Raw genomic sequence first — 21,145 nt, forward strand, 5'->3', positions numbered from 1 at the left:
TTCGGGGGCGATAAATCGATCTAGCTAGGAATCATTTTTAGAAAATGTCATTTTATTCGTGTTTTATCGAATACCGAGCAAGGCTCGGTCAAACAGCTAGTAGTATTTAATTGACATAAAGGTCGCTTGCCATACAATTAACAAACACAATATGTTTCCATAATATCACTATATAAAGGTATAAAAGTAATAATTTAGACTCTTTCGAATTCAAAAAGTTGCCGACCTCGATAGTGTTTAATAATTTGGTAATAAAAAATGACAAATTAGTCTTCTTATACCTTCGATACGTTAAAAAACAAAGGAAGAAGGGCCTGCGCTACTCATCCATACAATCCGACACTATTTTCAAACGCTTTAAATGTTCCTCTTTATTAAGCATAATTTCAGTTATTGCACAGGTTGAAGAGTAAAGCCAATCTCTATTTTTCCAGGATCAATACTACGAACGTCTTTCAATAGAGTCAGGAACATATAAAGTGCCGCCTGTCATGGCCAAACTGTACCTAGCGGACATCAAAACAAAAATAGAGAATCTCTACACCTACAGAAATTATGAATACACCGTTTTGGATGACTACAACTTTACAAGGAGGTTGATAGACGAAAAGGATAGATATAAATACAAGTTCGGTCCATAATTTAGAATTTATCTATCGATTTATTATAATGACTCGACAGATAAATAATTTTATATATATTTGCTCTACGAATTTTGTAGAGCAAATATTAGACAATAGTTTCTATTTATTATATAAGAGATTTTTATTATATAAAATTCGTGTCAGAAACATTTCTTGTAATTTTCTATTGATGTTACAAAACAGAACAAAATTGAAATTATGTTATACGTAGTTTTATTTGCATAAATTTATTATTCTACCGTCTACGTTTATTCTATGGACACTGGCATAATATACTATTGGTAACATTTATTATTAAGTATTAAATACATTAATTAATTATTATTTAAAGCTTAAAGTAGATATATTTTTGATTTTGTTCGTAATCTGATATTAGAATTATTTCATAGTAATTATTATATTGCAGTCCCAAAATTAACTCACTTGCAATTTCTGAGCTCCTTCTATCGTATCGACATTTATATCCCACGAAATACATAGGGTCCCCAAACGTGTTAGAAAAGATTTCAACAAGATTTCTGCTACTCAAAAATTTTTTGCTACGAGGCGCCCGGAGGCAAGCTACGCCACTGTTTGCTACCATCTGCAATTTTTACATAATATTTCGATTTTTAATTACTGGCGAGTACTATATAAACCTAAATCTCGAGAGGACATTGTAAACTCCTCTGTCCCATGTAGGACCGCTTGTAGTCGTGCTGACTGAGTACTTCATAGTCGTAGTCTCTGTAGTTGAGCAGGTCGTCCAGTCTGTTGACGGCGTTGAAGTCCCTGATCTCCTTGTATATAGGCGGCACGCGGGCCACACCCGCCTCCGCTGTTAGGTTCGCGAAGTAGTTATCCTGAAAAAAAAATGCAAGTCCTGAGTTTTTTTTTTTATATTTTTTGCTTAAACGGTTTGTCGTATTCGTGCTGCATAATTAACTAATTGCAATGCAAAAATGCGCGTGTGTGGTAAATATAAATATTGATAGATAAGTAATTTGTCTACATTATAATCTGCAGATTTTGTTTTTAAAATTATTTTACCTGAGTAACAAAATATAGTGTACCAAGAGCTATGATGTTCGAAGCGCTTTTAAGTTTTAACAACGTAAATAGCCCTGTCCTAGACATCAAATAAAAAAGTAATACGAATATGCCAATTGCCATTGTCTCATTGCAGAAATATCCGGTCACGTATCGAATAGGTTTGTAGTTCTTGTAAAGTTATAGTAGGTATATTATTAGCATCAGTCATGATTTGTCGATAAAACAGCCAAGTTCAAGGCCTTGTTAAGTTTAATGGTACATTTGTGTGAACATACATACTTTTCAAAATAGTCTTATTTTTTAATTGACTATTAGCCTAAGTATTATCTACATAATGATTGTAAGTGAATTGAGAAAAGTTTTAAGAAAGCACTTATCTTTTTCTAGTACTCTGAGTTTCGTTTCATCGAAAGGCCCATCGACACCAAGTTTCAAGGATTAAGAATTTGGGTATTGGTTATTGCCTATTATCTATTCTGTGGTATTAATTAATTTTATAAAAAAAGTATATTTTTATATCGATCGATATATATGTAATGAAACAACTATAGTAAACAGTTGAAGCATTGTAAAAATTATTATCACTTTATTAATTAATGCTAATAAATATATACACAATTACACAATTGCAATCAATAAAGGCATACTCTTATCTCAACTACAAACTGTATGAAAACAATTAAAACACAGGGTCATTGAAAACACAATAGTCAAACGTTAGTAGAGAATTAGAGACACTATAACAAAATGAACGGATATTTGTTACTTATTCACGCTACGCCTACTAAACGATCTTGGTAGACATAACAGTAAGACTTTGAATCAACAGACAGGCAAAACATTATCCCTAAAAGGAACTGTCTGAAAAATGTATTCACAATAAGATGGCGGGCTTACGTTATTTAGATGAGTTATACAAAGTCAATGTTTTTCGGCAGGGCTTCACAAAACCCGATCAGAGAAGTTGATTTATGAATCAAATTACGTACGTCCGCCAACTGCTTATGAGCAGTTGGCGGACGTACGTAATTTGGTCGCGTTACGTCAAATCCAGCCATCCGATCACGACTTAATACTGAATAGCTTTGTCCACACTGTGCCTTTTTTTATTCATCAAGGGCATGCGTTATAGCTCAGTCAACAGCGAACGTGAGGTATGCCCGTGACGCGCTTTGAAATCGTAGCGCTCGCTACGCAAAATCCACCCGCGTTGAAAGAAAAGTGTTTTCTTTCAACGCGGGTGGATTTTGACGCATTCAATTATTGAGTATGCCAAACAAAAGTTGAATAAAAAGAAGATGACGAAAATTGAAGATGAATTTGCATAATGTGGACATAGCTAATAGCTTTGTCCACACTGTGCCTTTTTCTGTTCGTCAAGGGCATGCGTTATAGCGCAGTCAACAGCGAATGTGAGGCATGCCCGCGACGCATGCCCTCTGACCGTATCCAAAAAACAAAAATGACAATGTTGGCGTTGCGTTCGTTGACGTATTCAATAATTGAATGCGCCAAAACGAAAGTTGAATGATAGATGATGACGAAAATTGCAGACGAAAGAGCATAGTCTGGACATAGCTAATTGACATAACGCGACCAACTGACGTAGGTCTATCAACTGCCTTTATATGAATTAATTTCTTCGATGGTACATTGGATGGATGTTCCCGATGGATCTCGACACATGAGGTAATAGCTAGTACTTACCATGTCGTCACCAACAGTGTTGACGTCGACGATCTTCTTGTTGTTGGCCTGCAGAGTGTGGACGTGGTCCAGCCAGCTCCTCAGCATGTCCTCCTGTGATGGCAACTTGAATTTGCCCGCGATCAGAGAGGCTACGTACTCCGCCTATGAGGATTTTTTTACTGTTAGCAACATACTCATAGGCATTAGGCAATTGCCTAGATGCAAAATACGTCTGGTTCTAATATACTTATGTAGATGTATATTTGAATTTGTGATCTTTATGATGAATACGAATTCGTTCCATATAATATCTAGCTAATTCTAAAGCATCAAAAACAATTTCCTAATGCAGTATAATATCCAAAATGGGTTTGTCAGGTACTATGTAACAGATTTTATCTTATGTTTACGTGAATACTGTTCATTGTCTTTATCACTTGTGGATTTAATCGCGTATCACTTTTCTTGTTCCCGACCTTTCTTTCGTCACTACAGCCGCTGGAAAGTACCTAGCCGAAATGTCTCAACTAAGAAAAGCGCTCCGCGACAATTTCTGTAAGGCCGGCCATAGACCGACCGCATTTTGCAGCCGAAACCGGCTGCAAAATGCGGTCGCCGCACGGCGAAATCCAGTTTTCATACTAAATTCAATACACGGATCGCGCGGTCGCGTCGGTGCAAATTTTCCAACTGCAACTTGCGGTCCATGGCCAGTCTAAGTGCTCAAAAAAATAATCCCTTTTATAATAAGTGGTAATTGACCTGAGCATCCATAGTCCTCGTTATAACAACATTAACGACACCCAGGAAGGTCATGCTGGGGTGTCTGATGTTGACGATGTGGCGGTACAGAGGCAGCACGAACTTGCCCGACAACGTCAAACCCGAGCTCTTGTCTACGAACGGGTGGCTGTAAAAGTAACCTGAAGAGACAGAAACCAGTGTGTGTGTAAGTGGACGTAAGTATGCGATGGATGTAGCAAGTGCTATCATGGGCCTCGAGTTTCAAACACCTGCTTAGAAAATATAGAAGCGGCGCTGACAGTAATTGCGTAGGACTCGTAGCAATAAGCAAATTTGCGCGGAGAACATGTTAACTTCCAATGAAATTTGCTTATAATTGCTGCTACATGATACAAAACAGCGAACTATCACCAGACTAGGTCCACTACTTTTTACTGCTTTACAATTAGCAATATGAAAACCACTTACCAGTACAAAATATAGCATCATCGATCTCCTCGAACGTGCCATCTTCGAAGATCACGCCATTCGGAGTGAACTCCTTTATATCAGGCTTCTTGACGTATCTGTCGCTGAAGTAGGGTTCGTTGTACTTCCTGTGGTGACTGTGGACGAGTTTGGCTGTGACGTTGCTCAGGTGCATGGCCAGGTCGAGACCGGAAGCTCCGGAACCTAGGAGAAGAACCCTTCGTCCCTCGTAATGGGCTGGATCCCTATAATCGTGACTGTGGATGATTTTGCCTGAAAAAACGTGTAAAATGAAAAACTATATGGGTCGACTTTCTACTCGTAAGTTCTCTTGTATAGGTGCGATTTTCGTTAGATATCTTACGCATCAGTATAAAGGTTTACAAAGTACCTATTTGAGATTTGAGAATCGCGACTCTGATGGTGGTAAGTAATGAAATTTACATAGTTTCTACATATTAAGTAACCGTATACAAAGATCAACTTTAATTAGTGTTTTTACATCACAGTTTATGTTTTAAGTTACGACAATTCTGTGTGAAATTTTATTATTCCGTTGCTTCATAATACTTATTTTAGTCAAATATCATTTACACAATTTAACTTCGTTTAATGGAGACGACATGAGCTGTTATGCCAATCTAGCCCTACAGTCCCACAACTATTAGAGGAAAGAGACAATAAATGACTCGATTTAAGTAATTGTTTGCAATAACTTCAGTTCGCATTCGGTCATCAATCATTCCGCGCGTACTCATATCATTCTATCAGTCGATCAATAAACGACATCAGTATCAAAAACTGACTTTCTCTCGCTCTCTATCAAATCAATATCAAACTATCATAAAAAGATTGTGCGCACCGTACAATATAATTTTGTAAATTTGGGATTGTTACACAACACTTAATGCACGTTTAAAACCTAGTTTGTTTCCCTAATAAATAAAAAACTATAATCCAAGCAAGATTCCGAGAAGTTATAAAAATGTTATGCAATATGCGGATGTAATTGTGCACGAGCAATTAAAGATTAAAGCTTCATTAAACATATTTTATTCAATATAATGCTATAGGCTACATAACTATAAAAGTTATGAATGTGTGTTATTTCAAACATAGCGAGACATTAATTTTAAAAATCAACTCAATTGATCAGCTTGGCATTCAATGTGGTCAAAACTCGTTACGGAATTGCATATAAAGAGCAGCAAGTGGATTTGATTCTTAGCTCAATATTCTTATATCTTTAAACGAGCAATTCAATATATATATAAATATATATATATATATATAATTGTAATCTCGGAATCGGCTCCAACGATTTTCATGAAATTTAGTATATAGGGGGTTTCAGGGGCGATAAATCGATCTAGCTAGGAATCATTTTTAGCAAATGTCGTGTTTTATCGATAATCGATAAACTGAAAAATATGACTCTTCCTGACATCTATTGGCGAATAATAATACTATTTTGTTAGCAACTAATTGTTTTAACGACCAGCAGATGGCGTAATTAAGTAACACGAAGTCAATGAGTGTTTGCTATACCGAGCAAAGCTCGGTCATCCAGGTACTTAACATTATTTGTTAGTCAATCAGTTAAGTACTACGTTAAGTATGAATTAACATTTAACTATCACAGAGTGCGGCCTCTACAGCACCATGATAAAATATTTCAGGAAAAAGATTTGACAAAGCATAATCTGAAATTGTAAAATCTATAACTTCCGTAGTCTAGTGTGGTGATGTGGTCTAGTGGTAAATCGGAGACTTTCTCTTGACCCCAAGGTGTCATAGGTTCGACTTCCGCGGTGTGAAACAATAGAGCATGTTACGTGAACGATCGCGAATTTTTCGCTGAGGTTAATTATCTAAGAGTTTAAGAATTTTACTGTAAGCGCATATTATAATAAACATTTTCTGAAACAATAGAAATAAGAAACCACTATAGCAAATAAACCTGGGTGTGTACAGTGCAGATACTATATTTCTGGTCTACATTCTTCATTTTTTGTGCATAATTCCATAAAAATCTAAGTTGGAGCACTATTAAAACTTAAAAGGTCTTTACTCAAATCGCATTCGATAATTTCGACAGCAAAGATAGAGGCATCGCTAGCGCCATCAGCGATGCGTTGTGTCAAAAATCCTTGCAATCTAACCTCGTTGAAACTATTGAATTTTATGTGACTACCCCGAATGATTTGACTGCCCCCTTAGACAAAGTATCTTTCGTCAAAAACGATGAAGGAATTCGTTATTAAAATGTATACGATTTGACATAAGCCATCACTAAATGACATTTCGCTTTCGAAGACTAATGTCAAATCTCATACATTTTGATAACGAATTTCGTCATAGTTTTTAACGAAAGGGACTTCGGCTACGAACTCTGTTCCCCTTTAACAAACCTACCTCTGAAAGTATCCATTCCCGGGAAGCTGGCCATCTTCGGCTTGATGTACTGTCCGCTGGCGACGATGACGAAGTCGCACGGCACGGTGTAGTTGGCCCTATCGGCCGTGTTCATGTACGTCAGCTCCCAGTGCCGATTGGCCCATTTCACCGACATTACGTAACTGCGGAACTAAAACATTACGGTCAGAGCTTTGCTAGAATATAATTTGAGTTCCAGAAGTTGAGAAGGTTATTTAGAGAGACATAAACTTTTTTTTATTTATTTAAAATTCGTATTAGTACGAAGTACTAATACGAATTTTAAATTTGTCGTGGCTATAGACTTTATATAAACCGATCATTGATATACATAAGTCCGGCGCCTGCCCGCCTAGCCATACACGCTACGGTCTACCGGAGAGGTCACCTGGCAGGTATGTCTGCGCAGGTGTCATTCGAAAGAATATTATTGATTTTCGATTTTGCTCCAGACTTCAAAAAACTGCACGGGTCTATTTCCACACACATTCCGGTCTACCTGCGCAGGTAGACCGGAATGTGTGTAGTATACCTGCTGGTATACCTCTCCGGTAGATCGTAGCGAGTATGGCAGCCATAAGAATCGATTTCCGTAACTATTTATTTGGTAGATCTTTGATAGACTCTGTCTTTCTCAATCTCTTTTTAAGCGTCGACTCTACAATAATATCTGAATGCCAGTGTTTATGTTTAAATCCCACTATAGCACTTATCTACCGTTTTAAAAAGAGAGCAATCATTTTTGAAAACTATTCCGTAGGTTGTATGTTTTATTCATTTTTGTTTGTTCACCTCGCGGTCAATGCTACAGACCCAATTTTAGAAATTATTGCCAATTTACATTTTGTAGGATAAAATTCTAAAAAATCATTAGGAATTTTATATTTTGGGTATAACTTTGGGTGAATATACGGGTAAACAGGTTGGCTATATTGAGTTCCATGAAAAATATGATTTGTTTAAAGATTCTATCGAGACCCAAACATGAAGAGTCACCGAACCGAACACCGCTGAGTCATTGCAAAATTTTATTTGCGATTTTTGGATTTTATCACCTATACAAAACAGTAGATCTAATTTACATTATTTTCCAATAACTATAAGAAGTGGAACATAAATTTTATTTATGGTTTTAACCTCCACTTAAACTTTTAATTGTAAAGAAAAGAGTAGGAGCTTTAACCCATTAAACAACTGAATATTAACATATATTATAATAATGACCTCATAATGATGCTTAATCTAATCCAAAAGTCCATTGACGTCATTGTACAAAATTGATTGAGTTTGATCTAAAGATTTAAAACCTGTTAAAATTTGAATTTTGGAAAAAAGTTTGGGAATCCAACGAACCTGTATGTTTTCTTCGAAACCGAAATGTTTCACGAACGACTTCAAGTATTTGTAGAAGCAGGTTCCTGTAGGATACGAGGGAGTACCCTCAGGGAAGGGATACCCTCCGTACTCCATCGTCATCCGTGGTGTGTTGGTTCTGCAAAAGTAGTTATACTATTTTTTTAATATTATTTATACCGGCATACGCTAATCCACGTTGTTGTCTTTATCTCTTACGTTGGAAAAACCTCTTGACAGTCAAGTGGTGCCACATGGATATGAGCATGCGAGAAGAGCTTATGCTAACATGGATATGTAGAACTATTTGTAATTAACTTTTTAAATCAAGAAAATAATTAAAACCTTTGATAGTTCATACCTTATTTACTGGCATCAAAAAGCCCAGTCTAACTTGACGAAAAATGATAACGAGGAACAGCATACTAGAACTTCTGTTGGCTTATAAAAATCCACAAAGTTCCCGTTTGGCCAGTTAGATTAGAACACAAAAGAAGAACTATGTATTAAGATATTATGTGTACGAGTGCACTATTCGACGGTGCTGCTAAGCGATTTACTTGGTCGAACATCTTAGTCGATAGTAATGTATAGTTCCCCAGGTCCCTAAGAGGTTGCGAGCACCTAGAAACCTAAAGCTCAGAGTAGGCAGGTATAGAGGCCGTGCCTAACTCCAGACTCTGCCTTTAAAATTAAAATGCCTAGAATCGCTCATACAAAGCGTATACACTCACCTAAGGTTCTTGTACATGCTGGTGAACACCGGTATGCCGTCCTCGTCCGTGCCCACGTGGGGGTCGAAACGCCAGGTCCCACCGAAGTGGCGGGACGCCTCGAAGACTGTAAAGTTGACGCCATACTGCTTGAGGTAGCGCGCCGCCGCCAGACCGGAGTACCCCGCGCCGATCACGCACGTCCGGGAGTCTGGCTGCGGGAAGGAAATTACTATTATGACCATCATCATCATCACCAAACAACTCACAATCCTGGATCACGCTATTGCATTTTTTAAGGTCGGTGCGACGTTAAGAGGATTCCACACCGCCATTTTTTCCATACAAACGTTGTCCCCTGTTTCCTCCCTGGATAATGCTAGTAGAGTTATAATTTTTTTCCTGAATATCTACGGCCACTAATACAATGTCCCTATGTTTTCTTTTTTTTCATAATTTAATTATTAAATAAGATATTAACGTTCAAAAACCTAAAAAAATGGCCAGATTTTCCGCTGTGTTCAAACATCCAGAAAACAGATTTGGCTAGATTATACAAAAAAAAGCAAAACATAGTAACACAGCTCAAGCCTTTTTTTAATCTTTAATGAAAAAAATACTTAAATCGGTTAAGTTTTGGAGAAGGAATCAGGGGACAACGAATCGTTGATTTTCTGGATTTTCTGTAGTTGTCTCTATCGCGTTCTGCGGTATAGGCTTGAGGTAAGGGAGACAGCTATAGATATTACACGTACTTTTTTTTCATTTCTCTAGCCCCTGGTGTATCCTCTTAAGGATAAATTCAGACCGCAACGCGACGCGTAAATACATTTCTAAATTTGTATTGAATTGATTGACTCGCATGTAGTATCCACGCAATTTAAGTTGACTTCGGCCTGACCGAGCGCACCTCGCTCGATCGAAAGATCTTCTTTTGAACCTCTGAAGCATAATTTTAGATTAGATACCCGCTTTATGATCATCATCATTAAGTATAATTATATTAAGCTACAGGCAAACCCTACATAACTTATTTTTACCTACTACGAATAGCGAGTGCATAAAAAAGACACACGTACCTACTTTATTCTTCACTAGATGTCCCGCGCGGCTTCGCCCGTGTAAATTAGGAGATAGATATAATAGATATAACAAAATAGCTCTTATTTCTCTAGTTATCTGTGCCAAATAACATACAAAATTGCTTGAGTAGTTCGTGAGATAAACCCTTTCTAATAATTTTCCGTTAACCGCATTTTCTCTGTTTCTTCGATCCTATTAGTTTTAGCGTGATAAAATAGCCTTCTTTGATAAATGAGCTATCTAACACTGAACTATCTTAAATCTTCGATTCAATTCTTGTTCGTTTAAAGATATATATATATATATATATATATATATATATATATATATATATATATATATATATATATATATATATATATATATATATATATATATACAAGAATTATATATAGGGGGTTTTGGGGGCGATAAATCGTTCTAGCTAGGAATCCTATTTAGAAAATGTCATTTTATTCGTGTTTTATCGAATACCGAGCGAAGCTCGGTCAAGTAGCTAATCTCAGGATATATCGGACCAATATATCCTGAGATTAGCGTGTTCAATCAATCAAACAAATATTTTTTCGCTTGACAAAATCGAATCTTGATCTAAATGACTATGAAAAGTAGGTACCAATAATAGGCTCATAATCATGGGATGCATATAAGGTATAATATGGTAGTGATGATGATGATGAATGTAATTTGCATAGTAGCATATTGCTTTCCGTTCTTAAAACAATGCCGAAACTCAGCAACTTCCCAACCCAATCATGGTATACCTTGGTGCAAAATCTTACTTGTTGGTAGCATATGCTTAGACTACTTCTCACGAAACCGAAGTCACTACATGTTTCCATATAAATTTTGTGGAGTTCCCACGATTACCCATGGCTCCCAGCATCAGATCACCACTTTTGTGAGTATAGTACCAAATTGGGATGACACTCTGTATGCCAAAAGAAAAATATTTAAAATCGGTTCACAAACGGCAGAGTAATCGTTGAATATAAAAAAACGAACATAACACCTCCCCCATTTTGAAATTCGGTTAAAATTGTAGCCTATGTGTTATTCTGATGTATAAGCTATATTATTGTAAAGTTTCATTAAGATACATTCAGTAGTTTTTGCGTGAAAGCGTAACAAACATCCATACATCCATACATCCATACATCCAAACAAACTTTCGCCTTTATAATATTAGTAGGATTAGTAGGATTTCCTTAAAGCCACTTCGTATTTCATACAACAGAATTTCTGTATAAAACATGAACAACAGCGGTCAGCGTACATTTTTTTGCAACAAAAAATTACCTCCTCTTAGTCTGCGTATTGCCCTATGCAATTGCACTAAAAAACTGCGTTAAGCAAAACAGATCTTAAATTGACTACGGTCATTTGTGACCAGCCATATGAGTGCATTGCATCACGATTTAGAAACTTAAAATAAACTGACACAAAAGATCCATATTTTTTCAATTAAATTATGTTACGCGGCCAATTACTGTGACATTGAACGTACGTGCGTCCAGTACAAATAAGGAAAGATCGGAGGAAATACAAAAAATCCACCTCATTGTAGTATGAGTAGGTAGAGCTGCACAGTACGTAATCATTTATTTTTTCTTGCTTATTATTAAAAACTAAATGTTGTCCGCAGCTATCGTAGCCATACATTTTGCTGAAATCAAACTCTATTTAAATCGGATCAGTGGTTTGAGTAAAAAAAACATAACAGGCTGATTAACAGGTCATATCCGTTTGCATAAATAATATTTAACTAGTATGGATGATTTGAAGTCTAAAAATCACGCCCTTAAATGGTAGACCGTAGATCCTTACTGAGACTATAATATTATAATACCGCGTTTTAGTACACACAAGACACAAGGAGTTAAAGACTTTAATTATAGTAAGGTTAACAAGCAAATTGCTGCAAATTAGAATTAATATCTACTTCAAAATTAAGTTCCAAATTTCACCCGAACATACATACAGAGCAAGTTAAATAAAAGCTTTTAAATTAAAGCTCATTAAGTAAAATTATCTATTTTATTAAAATAGAGCCTAATAGATCCTACAAGAGATTCTTAAGTCTTTGCTATGATATGAAAGGATGAGATTTGACTATCATAATATTATGACAAGTCTATTTAGACTTATCATACTTATAATAGTCTAATGACCAGTGTAAAATCTAACGAAACTAATATTAGCATGCAGAGCCAAACATACCTCTTAACCCGCTTTTCATATTGCGTAAACTATTACGTATGCATTTGCGGTACAAATTATGTATTAATTCCGTGGACAGTCTTTGTCGTAAATTACTAATATGCAAACAAAGTGTTTCGATGCAGTAGCTAGTGTCCAGTTTGTAATGTTTTAGCGGTAATTTAAGTTTCTCTATTCGTCCAGCAGCACTTTGAAATTAAAAGTGCTGCTGGACGAATATAGAAACTTATTATATTCGTTGCAAAAGTTATCATATTCGTTGAAAGCCAATTAAAAATTTTAATTGGCTTGCAACGAATGTGATAACTAATCTGAATAATATGAAACGTATGTTGTTTGTCATTGCTAAAAATCGAAAACAGCTGAACCGATTTGGGTAATTTTAGTATTGAAAGTCTAGGAAAGGTATAAACCTTTCCTCTCCTATTAGGAGAAAAGTGATAGGAAGTTCACCGGTTCATATTATAGTTTTAAATATAAACTCCTGTAAAAATATCCCTTGAACTGAACATCAGCTTACCTTTTATAATATAGCCAGTATCCAATATCTTTTTTTAAAATCTAAAGAATTAATTCGATGGACTTGACGTTATATTGAGGTTCATGAGAATCCTATCTGCAAGGCAAGACAGGTCATAAAAATCGTTATCACCTTAATGATGACTTACCTAGTGACGAAACAAATTCGGTCATAATGATAAAGATCTAAATATTATTTTGAAATAGCAAATAAACTTTTTGCAACTAGTCCAAACTCCAAATTAATAAATTATGGTTTAATTGGTGCGTTAGTAACAAAGCGTAAGTTCTGAAATAAAACCCAGTATACTGGCTAGCTGGCTAGCCCTAATGACGCACACACACACTCGATCAAACTCGATTCGTTCCGAAATTCTGGCCAATAGTAAGTATCACTTTGTTTAAATGTCATTACTAAAATGTCACAGTTGACACAAATGTAGCGTATTTTTTTTCTTTGGTAGTGTCTCAATTTTGTTATGAGGGCAATATGTTTTTAATTACATGTATACTTTGATAACAAAAGTGGGACTTCCCACAGCTTAGTGTCATTTTCATATGGGACAAACAATAACATTAACATTAGTCATTCTCACGGAATGACCAAATAACAATACATTTTTTAATATAAAAACTCATTAGGCTGAGTTTCCGCCACAAATCACAATTAGGGGGGAAACACTACATACATTTTTTCCGGTAGCATTTTCGCCTAATGTGTAGCTACAAATTGAAAAACCGGTCAAGTGCGTGTCGTGCCACGTGCAATAATTATAGGGTTCCGTAGTACCGCTAGTTTTTTATAATTTTTGTATGGTCAATGAATGCGCATTTATAACGTGTTTTAGTGTAAAACAATATCATCTCAGTTACGTTCAAAGAATTTTGAACGAAAGTTCAAAACACACATTTTTTTTAGTTGATCGACTATTACTTAAAAACTTATGAAGTCTTCTTAGCCGTAATAGTTTTCCTTTTAAATTCAGCATATTTCCTACTCCCGTGAATTTTCTCACATTTCCAGAAGCAACCGTTTAGCTGGTAGTAGGGGGAGACGTTGGACTCTAACGATTTTTTCCACTTTAAAACTTCATATTTCACAAATGGATCCCTAAATCGGAAAATAATCTTTGAATACTCATAATATTTTAAAAAACCTTTTCGACGACACCGCCGGGGGTGTTTTTTTTTCGCGTCCACCCCACCGTGTGTGGGGTGGATGCGAAAAAAAACACCCCCGCATTGATGTGTATCGTAATTTATTTATTTTTTAAGATTTTAAATACAGTTTTGGCAGCATCATTAAGATGTGCATTCATGCCGTATTACAGCTTTGTAGACCTTATAGCCTCTGAGAAAAACCGCGGACAGGCAGACGGACGGACAGACCGAAACTATAAAGGTTCCTTGCTGACTACGGAACCCTAAAAAGGGATAAATAGCTAAAAGCAATTTATGTACCATCGAAGAAATTGATTCATAGGCGGACCTAAGTAATTTGGTCGCGTTAAGTCAAACCCATCCGACCGATCACCAAAGAATTCTATTTGCCGATCTCAGCTAACAAATTTAATTAATATACGGCCGTTCCCAATATTCAATCTATCACTGGTTTTACATACAACCGATCGCAGCTAACATTGAATTGACATAAAATATATGTCTCCAATGTCTAATGTGAGCCATTCCTATCTCTAGTAGGGCAAAACCAGAGATAGATCAAATAATGGGAACGGCCGATAGCCGACCAAATGACGTAGGTATCGGTCAACTATCTAGGAATCAATTTGCTCGATACCATCGATTGTACCAATAATTGTTATAAGTAAAGTCATTTTCACAACACATCGAAAGATACTATTATGACTCATGACTCTAGTCTCTACACGCGTCGAAAAATGAAAATTTAGGTTACATGCATTCAAAATATTTTTGAGTGTAAATTTAAAGACTTTTTATGCATTTCAGTGTTTTAATATGATATTTTTAATATTTTTATTTCACATTAAAATAACTTTAGAACGATCAAGAATTTTCTATACAAGTAGGTACCTATTTACTATAAACCTCTTTTAAACCAAATTTTGGTGCAGGGAAGTTACGAAAAAATCTAGTAAAGAAATAAAAATGACTCCAAGGATTTTAACATGTTCATTGTTCAAGCACTTATTAACTTTCCTCGTGCATAAAATAATGTCTTCTTGGTATTCTCGTGTCGTACATCATATTTCCCCTTGACACTGTTACCTAACGAAGCAGAGATATAATTATGTGGACCGAATCGTCCTACACACGATAAAAATTCACAAAATTATTATTTTTTTACAATTTACAGAATTATGCTTTATAAGTCTTAAGTTTATTTTTTACTTAGTATTGAAGTTAATCATTAATTATAACAATATTACCCCCTGCCCTACACACGATAAAGTTTTTACAATCTACAAAATTAAACCAACTAGGTCTTCATTTAATAACATTAAGTATGTTCTAAAATAGCTTCTCATTATCACCCTAAGGTTGGCTGGTAGTGAATACCACAAGGCATTAAACCTTTGTAAATAGTTGCATAAAGTGTTTAAATTAAATTAAAAAAAAAATGGAACGTGTCAAAAAGTTTTAATAATATTTTCATACAAACGACATAAACGAGCGCCGCGTTTAGTCGCTTGAGTACTCGAAATAACTTATAGCTTAGTAGTTAGTGTTCAATATTATATTATGCTATTTTATTCTATCCTGTCTATCTAGGAGGAACTAGTTTGTTTCCAATGTATAAACCCTAAATAACTAAATCGAATTTGATAAAATGTGCCCTTTGTTACCCTGCTTAAATAAGATTAGCCAAATATTTGAGTAGGAAACAATAAAAATTATATTAACAAAGTGTGTTGTTACTTGTTATCGATTAATCAAAAATAATAGTCTCTATTATTCTCGGAATTATGATTCGCACTTATATAATGAAAACAACAAAAACTAAGAACAATTGCCTTTAGCGAGAAGGCTTACATTTAATAAGAAACGAGTTTCATACTCGTTAAGTCGTTAGTCGTTCTCATTGATTTTTATATGGTGAATGTTAAAATTTAGATAATTGACAAAGTTATCTCCTAAAGTCTCTAATATTTATCTGTTCGAAAGTATTCCCGTTAAAATCTTTTTAGGGTTCCGTGCCCAAAGGGTTTTCGAGACCCTATTACTAAGACTTCGTTGTCTGTCCGTCTGTATATCTCCAGGCTGTAACTCAAGAACGGTTCGCAGATTATGTATATCGATTGCCGCTATAACAACAAATACTAAAAACAAAATAAAATTAATATTTAAGAGGGGCTCCCATACAACAAACGTGATTTTTTTGGCCTTTTTTGCTTTATATCAATAATAGCAACAGGTAGGTACTTGAATTTTTCACACAATCCTTAATTTTATGTGTACTTGAATATTTAACAATAATATTAATATTAAATAAAAAATTAAGAGGTGCTCCCATACAAAAATCACAATTTGGCCTAATTTTGCTCTATAATGGTACGGAACCCTTAATGCGTGAGTAAGACTCGCACTTGGCCGGTTTTTTTGTTTTACTCTACACTTCGTTTTTTGCTGACTTTTTTTTAACACCAAGTGTCAGTTACATTTCAATGCCACGAAGGGTTTCGTACTATTCAGTACCTACCTACGGATTACACTCATTGGCGGCAATATTGTCAAATGTCAATAGGCAATATGACGTAAAGATCGGAGCAGAGCTGACGCTACCTACGGCTACTAGCAATCCGACCAAAAACTGACATGCTGCACACGTCACATCAGATGCCAGAAACGTTGTCAAACGTCAAATAAAACTTTTTATTTACTGTCTATGCTGCTGCTGTCCCTAGCGTGAAAACATTGCAGTAATATATTATTATCCTTCGACCTACTCAATGTGTATTTTCTTCATGCTCACTAGTATTATAAATCCGCAAGTGTGTAAGTGTGTCTATCTATCTGTCTGTTACCTCTTCACGCCTAAACTGATGAATCGATTTTTCTGAAATATTGTATACTTTGAGTCCCGGGAAAGGAAATAGGGCACTTTTTATAAATATAATAAATATAAACGATTTTTGACGCAACGCTGACGTCATCTAGTCGTAAATAAAGTTGCGATAAAACGCAACGCATCGCCTCGTCACGTCGCAATGTGTACTGACCCTTATAGTTCTTAAGGTACCAATGATGATTTATGGTGTGCAATACTAATAATAATAATAATAATAATAGCTCCCACACCGGTTTCGGTGACGGTGGCCGGTTTCATTGAAACTAGGCCAGCTACGCAGGAGTAATTTATAGTGTCCAAGTGTGTGCGCAGTACACAAGAGCACTCTCTATTCCTTTACTCTCATAACCCAGTGGGACGGACGACCGACACGACTGGCGAGAGATCAGGCGCAGGACCGACTTTTTACATGCCCATCCGACGCATGGATCATCTTACTTGTCAGACAATCAGGTGATCAGCCTGCATTGTCCTAACCAAACTTGGGAATAACATGTTTCCAACGCGGGAATCGAACCCATGACCTCCGAGTCAAGAGCCGCGCTCTATACCACTAGACCACAGAGGCGTTAAGGCGGTGTGCAATACACGTAAGTACCATCGAGGAAATTGATTCCTATGCAGTTGACGGACCTACGTCATGTGGTCAGCTTATGTCAATTCGATGTTAGCTGTGATCGGTCGGATGGGTTTGACATAACGCGACCAAATTACTAAGGTTCCCCATCTGCCTAGGAATCAACTTCTCTGATAGTACAACCGGTCTTTTTAATTGATATTATTATATCCGCCTCTGCAGTCTGCACACGAACTTGGATTCGCAGTTACACCATCATTTCATCAAACCTTTAAATATTCTAATCTTTAAGCTCGAAGGACTATAAGCTCGTCTAACTTGCAATACAGTTTAGTATTAACCTTAATTTTGAGGTTCCAAGATTTTGTATTAATTTTAATCACTGTGTAGTGAAGTCCTTATTATTTAACATAATTTATTAGCAAAAAAATTACGATTGTCAGCACTATTCTTTGTCCCGGGACCCAAAAAAAATAATACATGTATTTATACCCAATCTCTTGATATTGTCGCTATCCATTAGACAAACATATTATTTATTTACATAAATTATAATCTCATCCCTGTCCATTGCCTGAAATATTTAGAAAAAAATCGGCCAGGTGTGAGTGGGACTCGCGCTGGTTTTTGTATGGGAGCCCCCCTCCTAAAAAGACGGGCAGACATCGAAGTCTCAGTAACAGAGTCCCGTTTTTACCCTTTGGGTACGGCACCCTAAAACAGTAAATCATAATAACATTATCGACTACAGACAGTCTACATTATTTAAATGACTAATCATTCGTCATGAACTCATCGGATACCTTGTCCTTCTTGTATCGAATAAGGCGAGACTTGAAGTGAATTATTGGCGATTACAAAACGTTTCCTGCCTGCAGTCTGCACACGCCTCGCAACTTTCCATAACTATTGACCTGCCTGTACCGCGACTATCTCGATAGTGAGTAAGTTAGCTACGTTAGATCATTTTTCCGCCGGAAAAGTAAAGGGAGTATAGTGATGATTATATTGGCAGTTTTCGCTTAAATTACACCCAAATGTGGCCCCAGCAACATAAGTATATACCTAATGTACTAGCCTCCATAAGCCATTGCATTTCTAATTATTTTCCCATACAGTTTTGCTTATATTGACGACGAACTGCATAAAATCATTCATATTAAGGCGAGGTCTCATCTCAATCCAAAACAATAACCTTGCACACAACCAAAGACCAAGCGTGTACCCATCGCAACAAGATTAATTTTAGCTTTTATTAGCTTATTTATTAATATTTATTAGCATAGCATAAAATTATATTTTCTAGGGGCGGATCTTCTCTATTTTTCATGTTTTTTTAAATATCTTTCTAAATAAATATTAAGAAAAAAGATTGTTCGGTTCAGACCTTTTTAAAGTAGATGCATTAAAAATTTATTAAAATAAAATGTAAGTTATTCTTGTTAATACTTATATTTCGATGACAAAGAGTTTTGTCGGAGGTGAGTTTGTAAATTAATTACAGCGAAAGTATTATTTTTTATTAAAATATTTATGGCTTAAATCCTTTTAAATGTTGTGCTCTATATCTCATATTTTTTACATTTCGTTATTATATTAGAACTAGGTAAATCGGGTGTCAAGATATAACAAAATGGGGTTTCACCTCGCCTTAAGCTGTACATTATTTGCTAGGCAGGGAAGGTAGACCTTAACATAGCTCTAAATTCTTAGCCTGGCATAAAATATAGAGATTAAGTTACGAAGCTCAATTAAGTATATGAAATCAATTATATGTGATCAAAAATATGAATTGGTTCCATATTGCTCAATTATAGTCTTAAAGACCTCGCGAGAAAAGACTCTACATATATCGTAATTTGTAACCTAGCTTTAAGTATCACATAATGTGCATCGCGGAAAAGACCTTTATGGCTTAGTTGTTAACACATTTATTAATTATTTATTGCACCATGCTACAAAATGGCATTTGATTCATGAGCAGAGCATAGCACAAAGATTATAATTTGCATAAAATACTCGTGCTACTCTACTTACCTTTGGTACTCCATCGCCTTAACGTTTTATGAATGTGCGATAGTTCTTCTAATTACGTTGTTTAAAATAAAATTATTCAAAACGTAAACAGCTACAAAACTACAAAATTAAACGTAATGCCAGTAGCGCAACGTAGATATATAATAGCCTATAATCTATATCATAAGGCAAAAATACCCTTAAATGTTTCATATGTCATTGCTATAAAAAGTTGCATGTGTAGAAAAGCTGTTAATTGAACTTACAAAATACTTTATTTATGTTTTAATTCTTACAAAAAGCTTTGATGCATCGTAAAAATAATTAAATTATGTTTCAAAGTAAGGAAAGTTATATAATGCTTTAAAAGCTGTACTGTATCTGATGATCTGTATAGTGTATAATACTTATTATAGTAGATAATAATTATAAGTATAGGTACTCTAATTTTTTGGATTTTTTTTACGATACTAGGTATAATTATTATACCTACGAATAATAAATGTATTTTTCATAGGGTTTGATGCACGCGCGTAGGTACTTTGTTCTGTATCAAATTTTTGGTTATTTGATATTTCTTATTATACTTAATGATAATATTATTGAGTTACAATTGGTGAGGTTAAAAGAGTTGTACCGACAGTTGACACTCATTATTTTAATTTCACCTAGTTTTGTTATAAAAAAATGCTATAAACTTAACAGATCTCAGATAACTTTATGTTAACTCGTAAACAAAACATAAACACAATTATAACATACCTAAAGCAAGTTATGCGAATAACTACAACCTGTTCCTTGCACAATAAATATTGAAACACGATTAGCTGCAATGGATTAGATTAAAATTAATTGGCAAATTAGGATCAATAATTATTTATACCTCTCTATTCGGATTTGTATTTACAGGTTAAATAAAAATCGAGGGCTTAAGATAAGCTTTATTTTGCGGATTATTTAAGTGTTATCAACCCTAACTTTTTAATATTATTTAAATAAAAATCGTAGATGTTTTGATTTTAATAAAAGGTTATAAATACTTGTTTACAAATATATAAATAAGTATATATCGTTAAATATAATTAAAAATTAAGTTTCAATTAAAAAAAATAAAATCAGACTTACCAAGGCAAGTCCAACTGCATATTCCAGAAAGGGACTCAGACACAGAAATGTTAGCCAGAGGAAGTTATACATAATAATAATATTGCGATACTAGAGCCAAGTGAGCGGTTGTGCTGTGCCGAGTATGAGGCAGAAATGTTTGTCTGGGGGCTGTGGAGGGACCAACCTTGGCAGTCAAGGCTCGCGGCTCACTTTTATTAAGCCTCGATATAAACGCGTGTATTGTTCTCATGTGGATCGTAAAGGAATTAATCCATACTATAATACATATTATAAATAGGTGTGTCTGTCTGTCTGTTACCTCTTCACGCCCAAACCGTTGAACCTATTTTGCTGTTTGGTATGGAGATACGCTGATTCCCGGGAAAGGACACAGGATACTTTTTATCCCGGAAAAATGAACGGTTTCCGTGCAATAAACGAATTTAGGCGCAACGGAGTTGCGGGCGTCGTCTAGTGTATTTTAATTATATTTGTT

The 21,145-nt window shown here is 35.4% G+C and overlaps 1 protein-coding gene across 1 annotated transcript; it reads right to left on the reverse strand.

The window, feature by feature from the left end:
* Positions 1-840: 840 nt before the first annotated feature.
* On the reverse strand, positions 841-20,815 carry LOC121726026 (senecionine N-oxygenase-like). The gene is made up of 8 exons (XM_042113240.1): positions 20,668-20,815; positions 9,101-9,294; positions 8,367-8,505; positions 6,993-7,164; positions 4,578-4,850; positions 4,128-4,288; positions 3,384-3,527; positions 841-1,486 (listed from the first exon to the last, which is right to left on the reverse strand). The coding sequence occupies exons 1-8, from the start codon at positions 20,737-20,739 to the stop codon at positions 1,283-1,285; spliced, it is 1,359 nt and encodes a 452-aa protein (XP_041969174.1). The 5' UTR covers positions 20,740-20,815; the 3' UTR covers positions 841-1,282.
* Positions 20,816-21,145: the final 330 nt, after the last annotated feature.

Source organism: Aricia agestis, chromosome 4, assembly GCF_905147365.1.
Source record: "Aricia agestis chromosome 4, ilAriAges1.1, whole genome shotgun sequence".
Lineage (NCBI taxonomy): Eukaryota > Metazoa > Arthropoda > Insecta > Lepidoptera > Lycaenidae > Aricia > Aricia agestis.

Coding starts and splice junctions, on each gene's coding strand:
- LOC121726026 (XM_042113240.1), bottom strand. CDS start 20,739: ATGTATAACTTCCTCTGGCTAACATTTCTGTGTCTGAGTCCCTTTCTG. Junction 8,506..9,100: donor AGCATGTACAAGAACCTTAG/GTGAGTGTATAC, acceptor CTACTTTTGCAG/AACCAACACACCACGGATGA. Junction 4,851..6,992: donor GGGAATGGATACTTTCAGAG/GTAGGTTTGTTA, acceptor ACGTTTTTTCAG/GCAAAATCATCCACAGTCAC.